Source organism: Geotrypetes seraphini, chromosome 6, assembly GCF_902459505.1.
Source record: "Geotrypetes seraphini chromosome 6, aGeoSer1.1, whole genome shotgun sequence".
Lineage (NCBI taxonomy): Eukaryota > Metazoa > Chordata > Amphibia > Gymnophiona > Dermophiidae > Geotrypetes > Geotrypetes seraphini.
This window is the reverse complement of record NC_047089.1, coordinates 232948856-232965629: the sequence shown is the minus strand read 5'-3', so window position 1 is coordinate 232965629 and position 16774 is coordinate 232948856. Positions and strand designations below refer to the sequence as shown.

Below are 16774 nucleotides of genomic sequence, written 5' to 3'. Positions count from 1 at the left end.
TGGCAATTCCAAAAAACAGCTGCCAGCAGCATCTGCCTCCCTTCCTCCCCCCTCCCGAGAGGATCCTGGAGGTCCACCAAGGGGTCCAAGTCCTCATCAAGCGAAAACATCTCCCGAAAAAAAATATAATCATCCCAAAAGACCCTTGGCCGCTTGGATGAAACTGGGAGGGGAGGGACTGGGATGACTTGAAACTGGCACTGAACAGGGGTGGATGTGGAGGGTGAACCCCCCCCCCCACACAGATAAAACCAAGACCCCCCAGGAAGCAGAACCCCCAGCCGCCTGAAGATAAGCCTTCCATAAGGCAAAAACAAAATTAGGGGGAAAAAACCCTGGTGGCACATTAGGACTTGCTGCCAAAGCAGGAGACCCAGCAGAGGCCTGTCTCTCTCTCTCTCCAATAAAGGGGGACGTCACCAGAGGCTGCAGACAAAATGGAGGAGCTTCCCCATCAGTGAGCTGTGCCGGTCTGGAGAGACGCTTAACAATAATCAGATTCGATAAATAAAGTCTTGCTATTCTGTGTCCAGCATCATTTGCACAGTGCATGTTTTCTGGATAAATACATTTAAGAACATAAGAAGTTGCCTCCACTGGGTCAGACCAGAGATCCATCCCGCCCAGCGGTCCGCTCCCGCGGTGGCCCATCAGGTCTGTGACCTGTGAAGTGGTTTCTGACCACTTCTATAACCTACCTCAAGTTCTATCTATACCCCTCTATCCCCTTATCCTCCAGGAACCTATCCAAGGTGGAGGCGTAGCCAGGTTTTGGTATCCAAGGATGCAGACAATGAAAGAAACAGGCACCAGCATGAAAACCTCATAGGTGCCATTTTTACTCTGTAGGCACCGTTTTCTTTGGAAGTCCATTAGGGGGGAGGGAACAGCTGCTCGCCTTGCATCCCACTTAACTATGCCTCGGCATTTATGTAATCTCATATTTCATAGCTCTCCACTGAGCAAGGTAGTTTATTTTTGGCTGCAAATTGTTAGACCACGGGCCTAAAGAGGTGAACGGGTTAAAGAGGGTGACACTGTTGCCCTTGTAGTGATGTGACATAAAATGCTAACACATACCATTTATACTGCTGTCATCACAATCGAGTCAAATACTTTTGCTGTTACTCAAAATCACCAGCACTTTGCATAGGGGCCTTGGAATTCTCATCACATTTTTGCTTTAACCCTAACCTATTTTTATTTATCTCATAATGCATATGAATATATCAATAATCTTAATATATTTGTATGAAATTCTGTTACGGGAAGGGATGGGGATGGGAGGGTTTCTATTTAATAATAATTGTTTTGATATAGGTGTATTACATAATATTCAAAATATTATAGAATATAAATATGTAATGAAATGTTATATTTAATGTGTTATATGAGAGTTAATCAAGTGTGTATTTATAAGTTCATATGATTTTATCTAATACACTTGTTGTAATATGCAAAAATGAATAAAGAATTTAAACCCTAACCTCCTCCCTCCCTTCACAAGCAATGTAAAACAAATTTAAAAATTAACACATTTTTTTTTCTTAACTGTATTTAGCAAACTCAAGGGGGAGGGTGGAGTTGGGGGTAATTTTACAAGATATGTTATAATATGTATATAACATGTGTATATTTTATTTTAGTTGAAAATGTGATGAAGGGTGGATGGGTGGGTGGGGTTATTGCACTATTAGATTTTATGTGTTAGATATTATAGTGCTATATTGGAATTACTTGTATGATGTATTTTTGTGCACTTGTTTTGATTTGAAAATGAATAAAGAATTAAAAAAAAAAATAATAATAATAAATTACATTTAAATAAAAACAGTAAGTGATTTATGTTTGAGAAGCTTTGGGTTTTGTCACCTTACTGACCCTAACAGTGTTCCTTCAAATTGGACACTGGCTCTATCAGGGCAGGCTGAATCATTAGGCAAGATGCACAACATAGCTTCATCTGGCTTAGGGATTTGGGGTGGGTAGGATGAGGAGGAGGATAGGATTGGGAAGGAGGGGGCAGTGGGTCGATATATAACTTTGGCAGGAAGTTATAAAAAGCAAACCTTCTTGCTTTGCTTCCTTGGTATGGTTCAGATTGGCCCACACTTTGGAGGGTTTTGGGTGGAAGCTTTGGACTGTGATTAGTGGGTGATTTTTTAATATGGTTTTTGGAGAATGAGATGTACAGTGTCAGCATCTATGAGACAAACTTGGTTCTTTTTATTACATAGAGCTTTTTGGACCCCTACACGTTTGCAAAAATTAGATAGTTCTAAGTCCAATAAATGCTGGCACTGTAATCTGGAACCAGGGACGTTAGATCACTTACTGTATCATTGTCCCTACATTAAAAGTTTTTGGAATGCAATTTGGCCACAAATTAATAAATTGATGGAAAATCATATAGCAATATCATATGATACAGTATTATTTGGAATGATGATGAGAAAAAAAAGTCAAATTTCACCAGAAAATAACAAGCTTTTATTAATCATGACAGGGGTTGCCATTCAGCATATAACCAACAATTGGAAGAATTATAATAACCTAAATTATACATTTTGGTGGAATACAATATGTCATATATTCAAAATGGAAAGAGCAATAGCAATACAAAGAGGGACATATACTAAATTTATAAAAATATGGGGGCCATTGACAAAATATTGCAATGAATAAATAGTTGGATTTTTCTTCTTCTTTTCTATATCTTCTTTGTGACACACATAGAGGGGGGGTAGTGAAAATAATTTTTACATAATATGCTATAATATGATATACAATATGTAATGTATGATTGAAAAGTAATAGAAGGGAGGGGGGAGGGAGAGGGGATAAAAATATATTTAGAATATGATGTATTAGATATAAAAGTGATATTGTGTATTCATCAATTGTATTTTAATATTTTGTACACTTTATGTAAAATTTGAAAATAAAAAATAATAAAAAATAAAAATATGGTTTTTGTTGTAACACCATCCTGTTCCAATTACTCTGTGAAAAATCAATAAAACTGTTTTGTTCTAAAAGCATGTCTTAGGAGGTGGAGATTAGGATCCTGAAATTTAATTGTGTAAGTGTGTATTGGCCGGGGGTTGGGGATAAGACTGAAGGTAATGCCAAGGAAGCCCAACTCATTTGCCTTGACCCTGCTCTCTATGAAGTCAAGAGCACTGCTAAATTCTGGAGTTAAGGCATGGTGTGAGCACATGCAACAATTATCACTCGTTGATAAAAGAAACTAAAGGTCCTTTGCGTCAGCTTAATTTACAACCTTGTGTAGTGCCATTAATCCCAGCCAATCTGTCTTCTCCTTCACTCTACTCAACCTAACCTCTGAGCTTACTTAAGGACTTTTAATTCTATTATGGCTTTTGTCTTCAGCACTTTTAGCTGACAAGATAAAGTACTGTAGAAACACAAAAAAATACATTGAATCTGAATCTCACTCCTTACTGAACACAGGAGGAGTCCATTCGGAAGAACGCCGGGTCCATATACAGCTCCAGAACTTCTTTTTTCCAGGCCCGTTTGGTGTAGGCGTACCCACTGAGGCTGCTAAGAAGTTGTGAACCTGCTCGGAAACTTGGAGAATTATATGCACTGCAAGACAAATACAAAAACAGCCATGCTGGTAAGATTATTGTCCAGTGTCATAATGCGCTCCTTATTTTGATTAGACTGGTGTCACAGGATGGCAGTAAAAGGGTGGCATTTGAAAAGGTCACAAAGATCTAGGAGAACAGATTTGCTAGTGTTAATGGCTGTTTTGAGTATCATGGGATGGATGCTGGGTATGGCAGTGAAAGGGTGGCATTTGAAAAGGTCACAAAGATCTAGGAGAACAGATCTGCTAGTGTTAATAGCTGTTTGGAGTATCATGGGATGGGTGCTGGGTATGAGCTATAAAAAGAAGACTTTGCATACTCAGCTATCCAGGAGGGTGGTGCATAATGGCGGAAGATAACAAAATCTCCTGGATAAGGTGTGGTATCTTACAAGGTGTGGTGTGGATAAGGCTCTATGGCTGGCCCCTGGAACATCACCTTGGAAGTGTAGACAGGAATAACTAGGCGGAATGAATGGACCAATTGCTCTTTTTCTACCATCATCTATGTTACTATATCCAAGGCCTTTGTTTGATGGACCTCCAGGAAGAATTACATTAGCTTTGTTTCAATTAGCACTGCAATATTGTGACACAGAATAATTTTATAAGAGGAGGCCTAGGTTAAGCTGGCAGCCAGGTACCTACTTTTCATCTACTGTATTTTTCGCTCCATAAGACGCACTTTTTTCCCACCCAAAAGTGGGTGGAAATCTCGGTGCGTCTTATGAAGCGAATGTACAAATTTTGTTACCCTCCCCCTGTACCATTGTACAACCCGCCCTCCGCACAACCTTTCTAAACCCACCCGCCCGCTGTCGTCGAACCTCATTTTTAAACCCACCCACCCGCCTGCCTGCTGCACCACCTTTCTAAACCCACCCGTCTGCTGCTGGCGAACCTCATTTTTAAACCCCCTTGCCCCCCGGTCCGTCCATCTTCTGTCGCTGTTCCCCATTTTTTACCTGGTGGTCCAGCGTCCGGCCAGTGGCGAAACAAATCAGCAGCGTGTCTGTCAAGAGCAAGCTTTACGCTCTCTCGCTCGGCCCTGTGCTGCTTTCCGAATGGCTGCCGTAGGTTCTCGTGGGACTCGCAAGAACTTACAGCAGCCAATTGGAAAGCAGCAGGGGGCCGAGCGGGAGAGCATAAAGCTTGCTCCTGATGGCGGTGCTGCTGATTTGTTTCGCCACTGGCTGGGAAATGAGGAGCCAAGAACAGTGAAGGCTGCCGCGGCAGGAAGAGGGAGCAAAGCCGGCTGGAAATGATGGAGGCAGAATTTTAAAAGGTATGGGGAGCTGGCCTGGATCTGGCTGGCTGATTTGGGGGCTGGCTGACCTGGGGCTGGCTGGTTTGGGGTTGGGGCTGGCTGGCTGGTCTGGAGCTGGCTAGTTTGGGGCTGGCTGGCCTGGGGCTGGCTGGTTGGCCTGGAGCTGGCTGGCTGGCTGGTTTGGGTCTGGCAGGCTGCCTTGGGACAGGCTGGCTGGGGGCAGGCTGACTTGGGGGCTGCCTACCATTAAACGTGCCCACCACTAGATATGCCCTGTACCCTGTCCCGGCCTACCACTAGACCAGCAGTAGGGGACAGGGTACAGGGCACACCATTTGGTTCAGAATTTTTTTTCTTTGTTTTTCCTCCTCTAGAGGTGGGTGTGTCTTATGGTCAGGTGCTTCTTATGGAGCGAAAAATACAGTATATTACAAAGGCAAGTAGACATAGAAATATAGAACATAGAAACATGATGGCAAATGGCCCATCTAGTGTGCCCATCCGCAGTAACCATTATCTCTTCCTCTCTCCAAAAGATCCCACATGCCTATCCCAAGCCCTTTTGAATTCAGACAGTCTCTGTCTCCACCACCTCCTCTGGGAGACTGTTCCATGCATCTACCACCCTTTCTGTACAAAAGTATTTTCTTAGATTACTCCGGAGCCTATCACCTCTTAACTTCATCCTATGCCCTCTCATTCCAGAGCTTCCTTTCATGCTCATTTACATTACGTAGGTATTTAAACGTCTCCATCAAATCTCCCCTCTCCCGCCTTTCCTCCAAAGTATACAGATTGAGATCTTTAAGTCTGTCCCCGTACGCCTTATGATGAAGACCACATACCATTTTAGTAGCCTTCCTCTGAACCGACTCCATCCTTTTTATATCACATTCACACATGCTTAAGAGTATGTGTAAATGTTCATGTTTAAAGTTCACATGCATGTGAATTAAAGTATGTTATAACATGTATACTTGTGAATTCCATTCACACTGTGTCCAGATTGCAGCCCTAGTTATTCGTATCACAAAGAAACATGACGACAGACAAAGCATGCAATATCTTGACAACGTGTGAATGCTTATACCAGTGGGTCTTGTATAAACAGCTTCAAGAGACTATAAAATTACCATAAATGTTAGCACATATTTTATAAAATATGCTTGCAGGCTGCAACTCTGTTCACACTCCTCTGCAAGCATGCCCTGGCTCGTAACATGTATGCTTTTAGACATGACCTAATTTTATGAGGGATCTTTTCCACACATATAAACTTTTTCTGCACTTAAAATGCAGATATAAACTGTCAGATGTGACCAAAGACAGTTGGAGGCTTTCATAGGGGTTAACATCATCACTAAGGCATTCAGACAGTTAAACCAAATCATCCCAAAACATTACATTTTGTGATCCGCTCTGTATAAAGACGGAATATAAATAATAAACTATAAACTACATTAAGAATCTTGTTATTTTCTACTACTACTATTAATTATTTCTATAGTGCTACCAGACGCACACAGCGATGCACAGAGTCACAAAGAGCAAGAAAACAGTCCCTGCTCGAAAGAGCTTACAATCTAAATAGGCAAGACAGACAAACAAGATGTCATGGATACAGTTAAGGGGAATTTGTTTTTATCTATTGCCTCCCAATGATAGGAGTGTGTGCGCACGCAGTGGCGTATCGAGGGTGAGAGGGGCCCAGGGAGGTGGCGCCCCTCCCCTGCCCTCTTCTCCGCCACCCCACCCCCAATCTGCTCATTCCCCGACCCCTCCTGCCAGGCATTCGTGCTCCTTCTTTTCCCCCCGTACCTCTTTTAACATTCACGGCGCTAGCAGCAACCCCAACCTGCTGCTCGCACCAGTGTCGGCTCTTTTTTCGACGCCACTTCCTAGGCACGCGTCCAGGAAGTGACGTCAGAAGAGCCCACGCTAGTGCGAGCAGCAGGTTGGGGTTGCTGCTCGCATCGCGAGCCTTAAAGAGGTACGGGGAAAGGGAAGTGGTGCACGTGCGGGAAAAGCGCGGAGAGGAGGACCCCCCACCAAGAGGGCACCTGGTGTGGACCGCTCCACCTTACTACACCACTGTGCACCTATCAAGATTTAAGAGCATGTTGTCTGTGTATCAACTGTTAAGATCACTTACATTACATTACATTAGGGACTTCTATTCCGCCTATACCTTGCAGTTTAAGGCGGATAACAAAAGAGCTAACTGGACATTTCCAGTGAAGTTACAACAGTTTTGGCTTTTTTTGGTTACAAGGGAGGAGAGGTAGCTTGGTTAATTCCGGAAGAACTTGCAAATTGGATATTAAATTGACTGTGTTCCGAAAGTTCCGCATTGCTGAAAACGAAGGCTAATCCTAAATACGTGGAAACGAATGCCATGACTTTTACATGTGCAGGAGTCAAGTTGTGGAATGGCCTTGTTGGCCAGATTTGAAAATGTGAAGAGGAATTCATTTAGGAAAAATGTTAAAAAGACTCAACTATTTGTAGATGCATTTCTTTGAGCAACTGACTTTATGTAAAGATTGAATCTGCGTGTTTTTGTTCTTATTTTGTATTGACGGTATAGAAATTTTAAAAATAAATCAATAAATAATATATAATATATATTACATGTCCTATTCCGTGCATACCATGCAATTTCTTATATCCCACAAAATTTCTACAAGGATTCATTGTATGTGTTTGAGAATGTTCTTCATGGGTATTGATGGTGGAGGCGCAGCAGAGGGTGAAAGGACTTACCTATGGTTCCTCAGATATGGAAACACATAATAAAGCAGGCGTGTAATTAATGGAACAGCTTTCTCCTTCTCATCGCTGCGGTAAACCATGTCCAGGAGGGTTGCAAGAAACTGCAAATGCCAAGGAAGAATGCTCATTATAACAAAAAAATTTGAAACCAAATTCAGAAGCAACAAATCTTAGATTAGATAATATTAAGTCCCTAGATTTGCTGATAAACTTACTTATATCACCTTAACTCTTAATTCTCTTTGCTCAGGTCCCTTTAGATTAGAGAGCTGAATGGGGATTATGGTAACCTGTGGGATTCCTGCAGGAATGGAAGATGTTGCCGTGGGAGTGAGGCCTGGAATGCACTGAGGGAAGCAGTTGGAGCACCACAATGAGACTTGGAATATTCATTGGTTGAATAGTGAACGCCATCTCAAAAACCACAGGCAGCTTCTGGGAGGAAACAGAGAGCTGCGGGTATGGGGGAGGATAGAGGAGATTAATTGTGGGGATGAGTAGTTGATGGAATGGATTTTAGTGGATATGGGCTAGATTCCATTGGGGATGGGTAAAATTTCTGTCCCCCACACGACTCTACTTCAAACCAGCTCAGATCAATGTTCCCTCTAAGGATTGATGAGGTGTGTGCAAAAAAAAATATGCATGAGCGACAAATTACATACTCCACAAATTGGGGGCGTGGCTTGGACGCGAATCCTGATGGTTGGGTGAGAGAGTAGCTCCGTGCAGACAAGCTCTATTTACAGAAAATACTACAAAAATAATTAAATTTTAAAAGGAAAAAAGCTGAACAATATCGGACTATGGCATCTGGCAAACAGAACAAATGCGATTCGGGGGCTGGAGGATCCGGTACAGGAAGCAATAAGAGATCAAAGCTGGAGCCGGGCACTCCTTCAAAAGTTCGGTTGCCATCAGATGAAAGCCCCGATGTTATGGATGAATTGTGGCAAATTAAGGAGATTGTATTAGACAGTAATAAAAAATTACAGAAAGCAATCGACGATGCTGCAATTCTTACTAAAAGAGTGGATGTGACGGAGAATAGAATAAATATTTTGGAAGACAATTCTGAACAATTAAATATAGACATGAGACAATGCAAAATAATATGGAAGGAGGTTGAAGAAATTAAGAGAGACCTTGAAGACAGCCGGAACCGTGAAAGAAGAAATAATTTAAGAATCATCGGAATGCCGGAAAGGGTGGAAAAAAACGATCCTATAACTTTCCTGGAGCAGTTCCTGCCTAAAGTGTTGCCATTAAAATTCAAGACTGCACTGGAGATCGAAAGGGCACACAGGATACCAGCACAGAAGAAAACCTCTCAAACGGGTCCAAGGACTTTAATTTTTAGACTCTTGAGACATCAACAAGCGATGGAAATTTGTCAATTAGCCAAGGAGAACAAAAATCTCAGATGTCAGGATGCAAAAATACATATTGTGCCTGACTTTGCGAGAGAAACTGCATCTAAAAGAAAACAATTCCTAGATCTGAGGCCCCAATTAAGATCACTAGGGCTACATACGGGCTCCTTTACCCGGCAGTAATGAAAGTCACAATTGCAAATAAGACTCAAAATTTTTCAGACCCTAAAAAATTACAAGAATATCTGGAGCAATATGAACAACCAATGACATCTTAAAAGTCATTTAAAGGGAAATTTTTCCGGTTAATGTCGATTTACTTATAATTTATTTATATTTAATTTATAAATATTGATTTTTATTAACAGAAATACAAAGGATCTTCGGTTAAAACTTAGAACTTTTATGTTGTTTTTTTTTTTTCAAATTGCAACAGAATAGAATCGCACGTGCACAAGCATGGAACTATAAGACGAACAACACTCTTAGAAGAGATGAAAGAATAGAACATAAAATCTTAAACGATCTTACATTTATGGAATGAAAAGTTTTATAGAACTAATAGATTAAATTAAACTTACATGTAAGACCGTGGTAATAGCGAAGATCCGATTGAGCTGTTAACACAAGATATGAATTTTTTTTTTTTTTTTCAATGACCTTATGTGGGGAGAGGCGTTGATTGGCTGTATAAAAGCTGGAGGCGTTACTTACAGGGGAGGAGAAGGAAGCCTTCAATAATATTAACAAATATATCGTAATGTATAAGAACAGAATAAGATTGGTTAAAATGGATGATTTCCTGTTAGAGGAAGTACTTCCGGTTTGAGTTTCAAAAGTATGATTGAAAAGAATGTATGCTGGGCGGTTTTATTTTATTTCATGTCGCCGATGGGGGTAAAAAAAAAAAAGTGCGAGTATGATTGATGGCGTTGAGAGAGTGTTTTTTTTTTGTTTTGAAATATTAGATTTCTTTTTGAATCCCCCTCATGACTTTAAACGAAGGTAAGATTAGCGGAGGATTCCTTTATAGATCTGGGATAGACTTTGAATTAATATAGCTTCCTTCATGACCCAATAAGTATTAATGTCCCTTAAAACTAGTAATGGGATGACAATTACTATATAATATAAGTTGAGACATAGGTTTGGATCCATTATTATTGCAAACTTTATTGGGAATATATAGTTAAATTAGTGAAGGGGTAATGATAATACATCTCTTATGTTAGAATTACTACATCATTTTCGAGTCTGAGATTTATAAGCTTTAGGGGGGGAAAAAAAAGGGGTTTTTGCTTGATTCAGAAAAACAGTTTAATTGATATGTTGGAATAATTTACTGATAGTAATTAAAGTTAAATTCAGTAATAGCTTGTGGGAGTTATTTTATACCTAACCTCAATCTGCGTATCCAGGTTTTCGTATTTAATTGGGGGTGGGTGGGATGGGGTGGGGGGAGAGATATAATGGGGGGCTGGGTGAGGGTGGGGATATTATAAATTATTTTGTGTATTGGGAAAATTTACTAGTAAGAATTATTTATTGTTTGATTTTGGACAAAATGTATTATAAAAATATAAATGGATCTTAAAATATTATCTTTGAATGTTAATGGTCTGAATCACATGATAAAAAGGAAAAAAACATTATTATTTTTAAAGAGGCAAAATGCGGATATATGCTTTATACAGGGGACCCACCTTTCAAATATTGAATCTAATAACCTGGAAGGAGGTTGGGTCAAGTATTGTTTCTTTTCTCCAGCTATAGGGAAAAAAGCGGGTGTTGCTATTCTAGTGAATAAAAAATGCTCTGCTTCATTCAAATTAAAGGCGTCGGATACTCATGGCAGATGGGTAAATGTGGAAATGAGCGTGGGAAATACTACCATGACGTTGTTTAATATATACGCCCCTAATTCGAACCAAAATGAATTTTTAAAGACTCTTCAACAACTGATTTTGCCACTGGCTACTTCGAATCTAATAGTAGCTGGGGATTTCAATGCTGTTATGGATCCTTTATTGGATAAAAACCCAAGAAGATTTATGAAATCTTTGGGATTAGATAATTTTGTACAATCTTGCGATTTGACAAATATTTGGCGAATACTTCATTTTGATGGATGGGAATTTTCTTTTTGTTCTCATGTTCATAATTCTTTCTCAAGAATAGATTATATTTTTATTTCAAATCATTTGATACATCAAGTGACACAAGCTGCCATTGATCCAATCATTTTATCTGATCATGGTGGGGTATGGATTGAAATTAAGATTACAGATCAAAATACTAATAGACCAATTTGGAAGTTTGATAATACATTGCTTGCTGATCCAATATTTTGTGAGAATCTTCAAACAAAAATGAAAGATTATTTTCATTTGAATGATAAGGATGAAATCTCTATGGAAATATTATGGGATGCTTTTAAGGCATCAATGAGAGGACAAATAATTTCATATTCTGCTTATCTTAAAAAACAGGTTAAAAAGCAATTTTTAAACATAGAGAAGGAGATTAAATTTTTAGAATCAAAACTTATAGAAAAATGGGAATATTCTATTCAACAGGAATTGTTAAAGGTTAAGGGCAAATATAATGAGATTTCATCTAAGTTGATTAGGAAAGATTTATTTTCTCAGCAAGCATTGTATTATGGTAACTCAAATAAGGCGGGAAGAATATTGGCAAATTATCTTAAAGCGAAAAAAAAAAATCAAAATTAATTGCCATTAAAGATGAAAATAGTGAAACATTTACACAAATTGAGCCTATTTTAAAACAATTCCTAAAGTTTTATAAATCTCTTTATTCTTCCGAGACTTATTTAGATAAAGAAAAAGATGGTTTAGAATTTTTGAAAATGTTAGAGGGTCCAAAAATTCCTGAACATGTAAAACGAAGCTTGGAAGAGCCAATATCACTAAAAGAATTAGGAACAGCTTTGAAGTCCCTTAGAGTTGGATCCGCTCCAGGTGGTGATGGATATACGGTGGAGTTTTATAAATCATTTCAAAATTTCCTATTGCCTTATTTATTAAATCTTTATCAGTATCAACTTAATAAAGGTTCTATTACTGGCACTATGGCAGAATCTTTAACTATTGTTTTGCCAAAGCCAAATAAAGATCCCACTTTGGTTTCAAACTATAGGCCAATATCTTTAATAAATGTAGATGGTAAATTACTAGCAAAGATATTAGCGTTAAGATTGGCTAAAGCTCTCCCTCATATTATAGACATGCATCAAACAGGATTCGTTGCTCAAAGACATTCATCTCACAATACCAGATTGGCTTTCCATATGTTATATTTGACAAAGAAAATGAGAGAGCCTACTTTTTCTGTTTCTCTGGATGCAGAGAAGGCTTTTGATAGAGTGGAATGGACCTTTATGTATCAGGCATTGGAGTGGTTTGGTATAGGTCCTGGATTCATACAAATAATACAAACGTTGTATAGTTCCCCTTCTGCTAGATTATATATTAATAATACTTTTTCAGAAAGTTTTAATTTGCAGAGGGGAGTTAGACAAGGTTGTCCCTTGTCTCCTTTACTGTTTGATATTGTTTTAGAACCCTTAATATTAGCTATCCAACAAGTAAAGGAAATACAAGGTATACCACATTCAGATAGAGAATATAAAGTATCTGCTTATGCAGATGATATACTATTGTATTTGAGGAATCCAGAATCTACCATTCCATGTTTACTTGAGTTGATTGAGAAATTTGGAAAATTTTCAGGATATAAGATAAATTGGAATAAATCAGAAGTTCTTCCATTAAATATACATTGTACAAAAGGTTTATTTGATGCATTCTCTTTTGTTTGGAAGGAAGATGCTATTAAATATCTAGGAATTTGGATTACAAAAAACAGTGGATGAAACAATGAAAATTAATGAAAAATGTATATTACAAAAGGTGACAGAAATGTGTGAGCAATGGAATCCTTTGGTGGGGAAGAGTACAAACTGTCAAAATGATGATTTTACCTGTAGTTTGTTACCAAATGGGGATGATACCAGTTTTCTTTCAAGAAACTTTTTATAAAAAATTAAATAGGGTTTTGACAAAATTTATTTGGCTTGGTAAAAATCCCAGAATTACTTTAGTGTCGTTGCAAAGGCCAATTGTGGAGGGCGGGGTAAATTTTCCCAACTTTTATAGGTATCATCAAGCCTATACTTTACGTCAAGGTATGTATTGGATCCTCCCAGAGTCCACTGATAATATTCCAGATTAGTTCTGGTTAGAATGGAGACTTATGTTTCCCTTGCGTCTTAATCATGTAGTTAGTATCAAAATGCCAAGGTTATATAAAGTGAACTATAAACTCCTCTAGGTTTGCCGAAAGGTGCTTAAAAAGATACAAAAAGGAGGCAAATGATGTCAATAAGGACTCTATGAGTGTGTCTATCAGCTAATCACTCCTAACAAACCAAACCACACAGGTACCAAATATCAATTGAAGAATAGGGACGCTCTCAGTGTGAGGTTGTTAGCGACGGGAGAACAAACTCCAGCGCTTCCACTTACAAAGACGGAGGTGAATTACCCCGCCTGCACACCATCATCGGGCGTCCCTAGTGTGCAAAATCAACTGTGCAGAAATACTAACAATAAATAAATCACAACAGTGAACAAGTGAGAGAGTGAATCAAACTGAAAACCCACTCATAGAGTCCTCCCCAGCCTAATCCCCAAGATACAAAATGAAACCACAGCCAACTTAGCTTTTAAAGCGAGCCAAATGAAGTCAATGAGCATTGCGGGAAACCAAGATAGTCATAGGATCAACCGGTTTCGGGTGAAACCCTTCATCAGGATCTTAAGGCTGGAGCAGAACCGGCTGGGAGGGAAGCAGGAGAGCCCGCAGCAGCAACTGACTGGGCTTAAAAGCAGATCCAAAATGACATCAGCCACTTTCAACCAATCATAAACAACTAAGAAGAAAACAAGGAGGAGTCACCACTGGCTCAAACTATAGTATTCCACTCCACACATTCATTCAGACCCCCCGGAATGACCGTGTTGAGCTTAAAAATCCAATGTTGTTCTCTCAATTGGAGTTGTGTCATTCTGTCTCCTCTATAGGTATCAGGAATTTGTTCCAGCACCATCCAGGTTAAGTGTTGGAATTCATGGCCCAATTGTAAACAATGGGAAACCATAGGAGCCGACTCGACAGCCTGGTGAAGTCTACTCTTGTGTTCCGTCAACCTGGTTTTGATCATTCTACATGTGCGACCTATGTAGGATAACCCACAGGGACAGTTGATGACAGTTTTTTGAAGCTCAAGGAGATTTTTATTTACAGACGCACGGGGTGGCAATGGGAACCGCCATGGCCCCCAGTGTTGCTAATCTGTATGTGTCTAATTTTGAGGAGTGTTTCCTTTATCAGTCCACTTGGATGTCTGCCATCTCGGTGTGGTTTCGCTTCATCGATGATGTGTTTTTAATATGGACGGATTCCTTGGCTCGTTTTCATGTGTTTTTGGACTGGCTCAACTCAGTGGACATTCATCTGAAGTTCACTGCCACTATAAGTGCTCTTTCAGTGACTTACTTAGATACTGTGGTGACTAAGAGCACGGGGAAACTGACAACGTCTGTGTTTAGAAAAGTGACCGACCAGAATACCTATTTACATTTTACTAGTTGTCATCCTTCCAGACTCAAACAGGCTATTCCGGTCGGTCAATTTTTGAGAATTCGCCGGATTTGTTCTTCCCTGGCTGAATTCAAAATCCAGGCCAGGGATTTATCCCAACGTTTTTTGGAAAGAGGATACCCGGAGTGGACCATCAGACGAGCTTATTTACGTGCCCGGCATGCTAATCCTGAACTATTGCTCCATCATGTTCAGCGTTCAGATCTTGAACGTCAAGTATGTGTGGTTACATATTCCCCTCGGGCTCAACAAATGGCTGCCTTTATTAGACAACACTGGCAGGTTTTGAGTTTCCACTCTATCTTTCAGGAACCCCCTCTCATTGCATTCTCGCGCCCTAGGAATCTAAAGAATTTGTTGTCTACTCGGGTCATCAACAATAGTCCTGGCTCTCATCTCCCTTGTGGACGTTGTTCCATGTGTGCAAATACTATCACTGCATCTAGTTGGCATGATCTTCATACCCACAGGGAATTTCAGTTAAGGAGTCACACCACTTGTGAATCACGGTGGGTTGTGTATGTCATCAACTGTCCCTGTGGGTTATCCTACATAGGTCGCACATGTAGAATGATCAAAACCAGGTTGACGGAACACAAGAGTAGACTTCACCAGGCTGTCGAGTCGGCTCCTATGGTTTCCCATTGTTTACAATTGGGCCATGAATTCCAACACTTAACCTGGATGGTGCTGGAACAAATTCCTGATACCTATAGAGGAGACAGAATGACACAACTCCAATTGAGAGAACAACATTGGATTTTTAAGCTCAACACGGTCATTCCGGGGGGTCTGAATGAATGTGTGGAGTGGAATACTATAGTTTGAGCCAGTGGTGACTCCTCCTTGTTTTCTTCTTAGTTGTTTATGATTGGTTGAAAGTGGCTGATGTCATTTTGGATCTGCTTTTAAGCCCAGTCAGTTGCTGCTGCGGGCTCTCCTGCTTCCCTCCCAGCCGGTTCTGCTCCAGCCTTAAGATCCTGATGAAGGGTTTCACCCGAAACCGGTTGATCCTATGACTATCTTGGTTTCCCGCAATGCTCATTGACTTCATTTGGCTCGCTTTAAAAGCTAAGTTGGCTGTGGTTTCATTTTGTATCTTGGGGATTAGTCTGGGGAGGACTCTATGAGTGGGTTTTCAGTTTGATTCACTCTCTCACTTGTTCACTGTTGTGATTTATTTATTGTTAGTATTTCTGCACAGTTGATTTTGCACACTAGGGACGCCCGATGATGGTGTGCAGGCGGGGTAATTCACCTCCGTCTTTGTAAGTGGAAGCACTGGAGTTTGTTCTCCCGTCACTAACAACCTCACACTGAGAGCGTCCCTATTCTTCAATTGATATTTGGTACCTGTGTGGTTTGGTTTGTTAGGAGTGATTAGCTGATAGACACACTCATAGAGTCCTTATTGACATCATTTGCCTCCTTTTTGTATCTTTTTAAGGTTATATAAAGAGCATAAAATATTTATGGATACCTGGAAAACTTTAAGATATATAAGTAATCTAACTCCTATTCCAATAAGTAAATCAACAACTCAAACGATTTGGTTAAACCCCAGGATCAAAATTGGCGGTTTTAAAATCATCTGGAAGCATTGGATGATAGCAGGTATTCGTATTTTGGAGGATGTAATAAAAAATGGTAAGTTGCTGGAGTTTTCACAATTGCAACATAAATTTAATCTTAATAAATCACAATATTTTAGATGGTTGCAATTGAAGCAGTCCATTCAGGTAGGGTTCCCTGAATGGAAAAATCTTACTAATTATCATAGTTTGGAATTCTTATGCTTTCATATGGATTCAATGGATCATAGAGCCGCACAGTGGTATAAATTAATATCCAGATTTGTAAATAAAAAACCAAAAAATGGTCTTAGAGACATTTGGAGCATTGAGATAAAGCATCAAATTAATGCATCTCAATGGCCACGACTTTGGTCTTAGAGGTTAAAATGTACAGTGTCAGCATCTATGAGACAAACTTAGTTTTTTCTTCTGCATAGAGCTTTTTGGACCCCTGTTCGCTTACAAAAGATAGATAGTTCTAAGTCTA

At 39.7% G+C, this 16774-nt stretch overlaps 1 protein-coding gene across 2 annotated transcripts in view; it reads right to left on the bottom strand.

Annotated features, from left to right (window-relative positions):
• The window catches only part of DOP1B (DOP1 leucine zipper like protein B), a 245892-nt gene that overhangs the window by 26037 nt on the left and 203081 nt on the right, over nucleotides 1-16774 (bottom strand). For both annotated transcript variants that reach the window (XM_033947781.1, XM_033947782.1), the window contains exons 29-30: nucleotides 7647-7756; nucleotides 3466-3612 (exon numbers count right to left, since the gene is read on the bottom strand). In XM_033947781.1, coding sequence (XP_033803672.1) covers nucleotides 3466-3612; nucleotides 7647-7756 — 257 coding nt within the window. The remainder of the gene's footprint in view (nucleotides 1-3465; nucleotides 3613-7646; nucleotides 7757-16774) is intronic.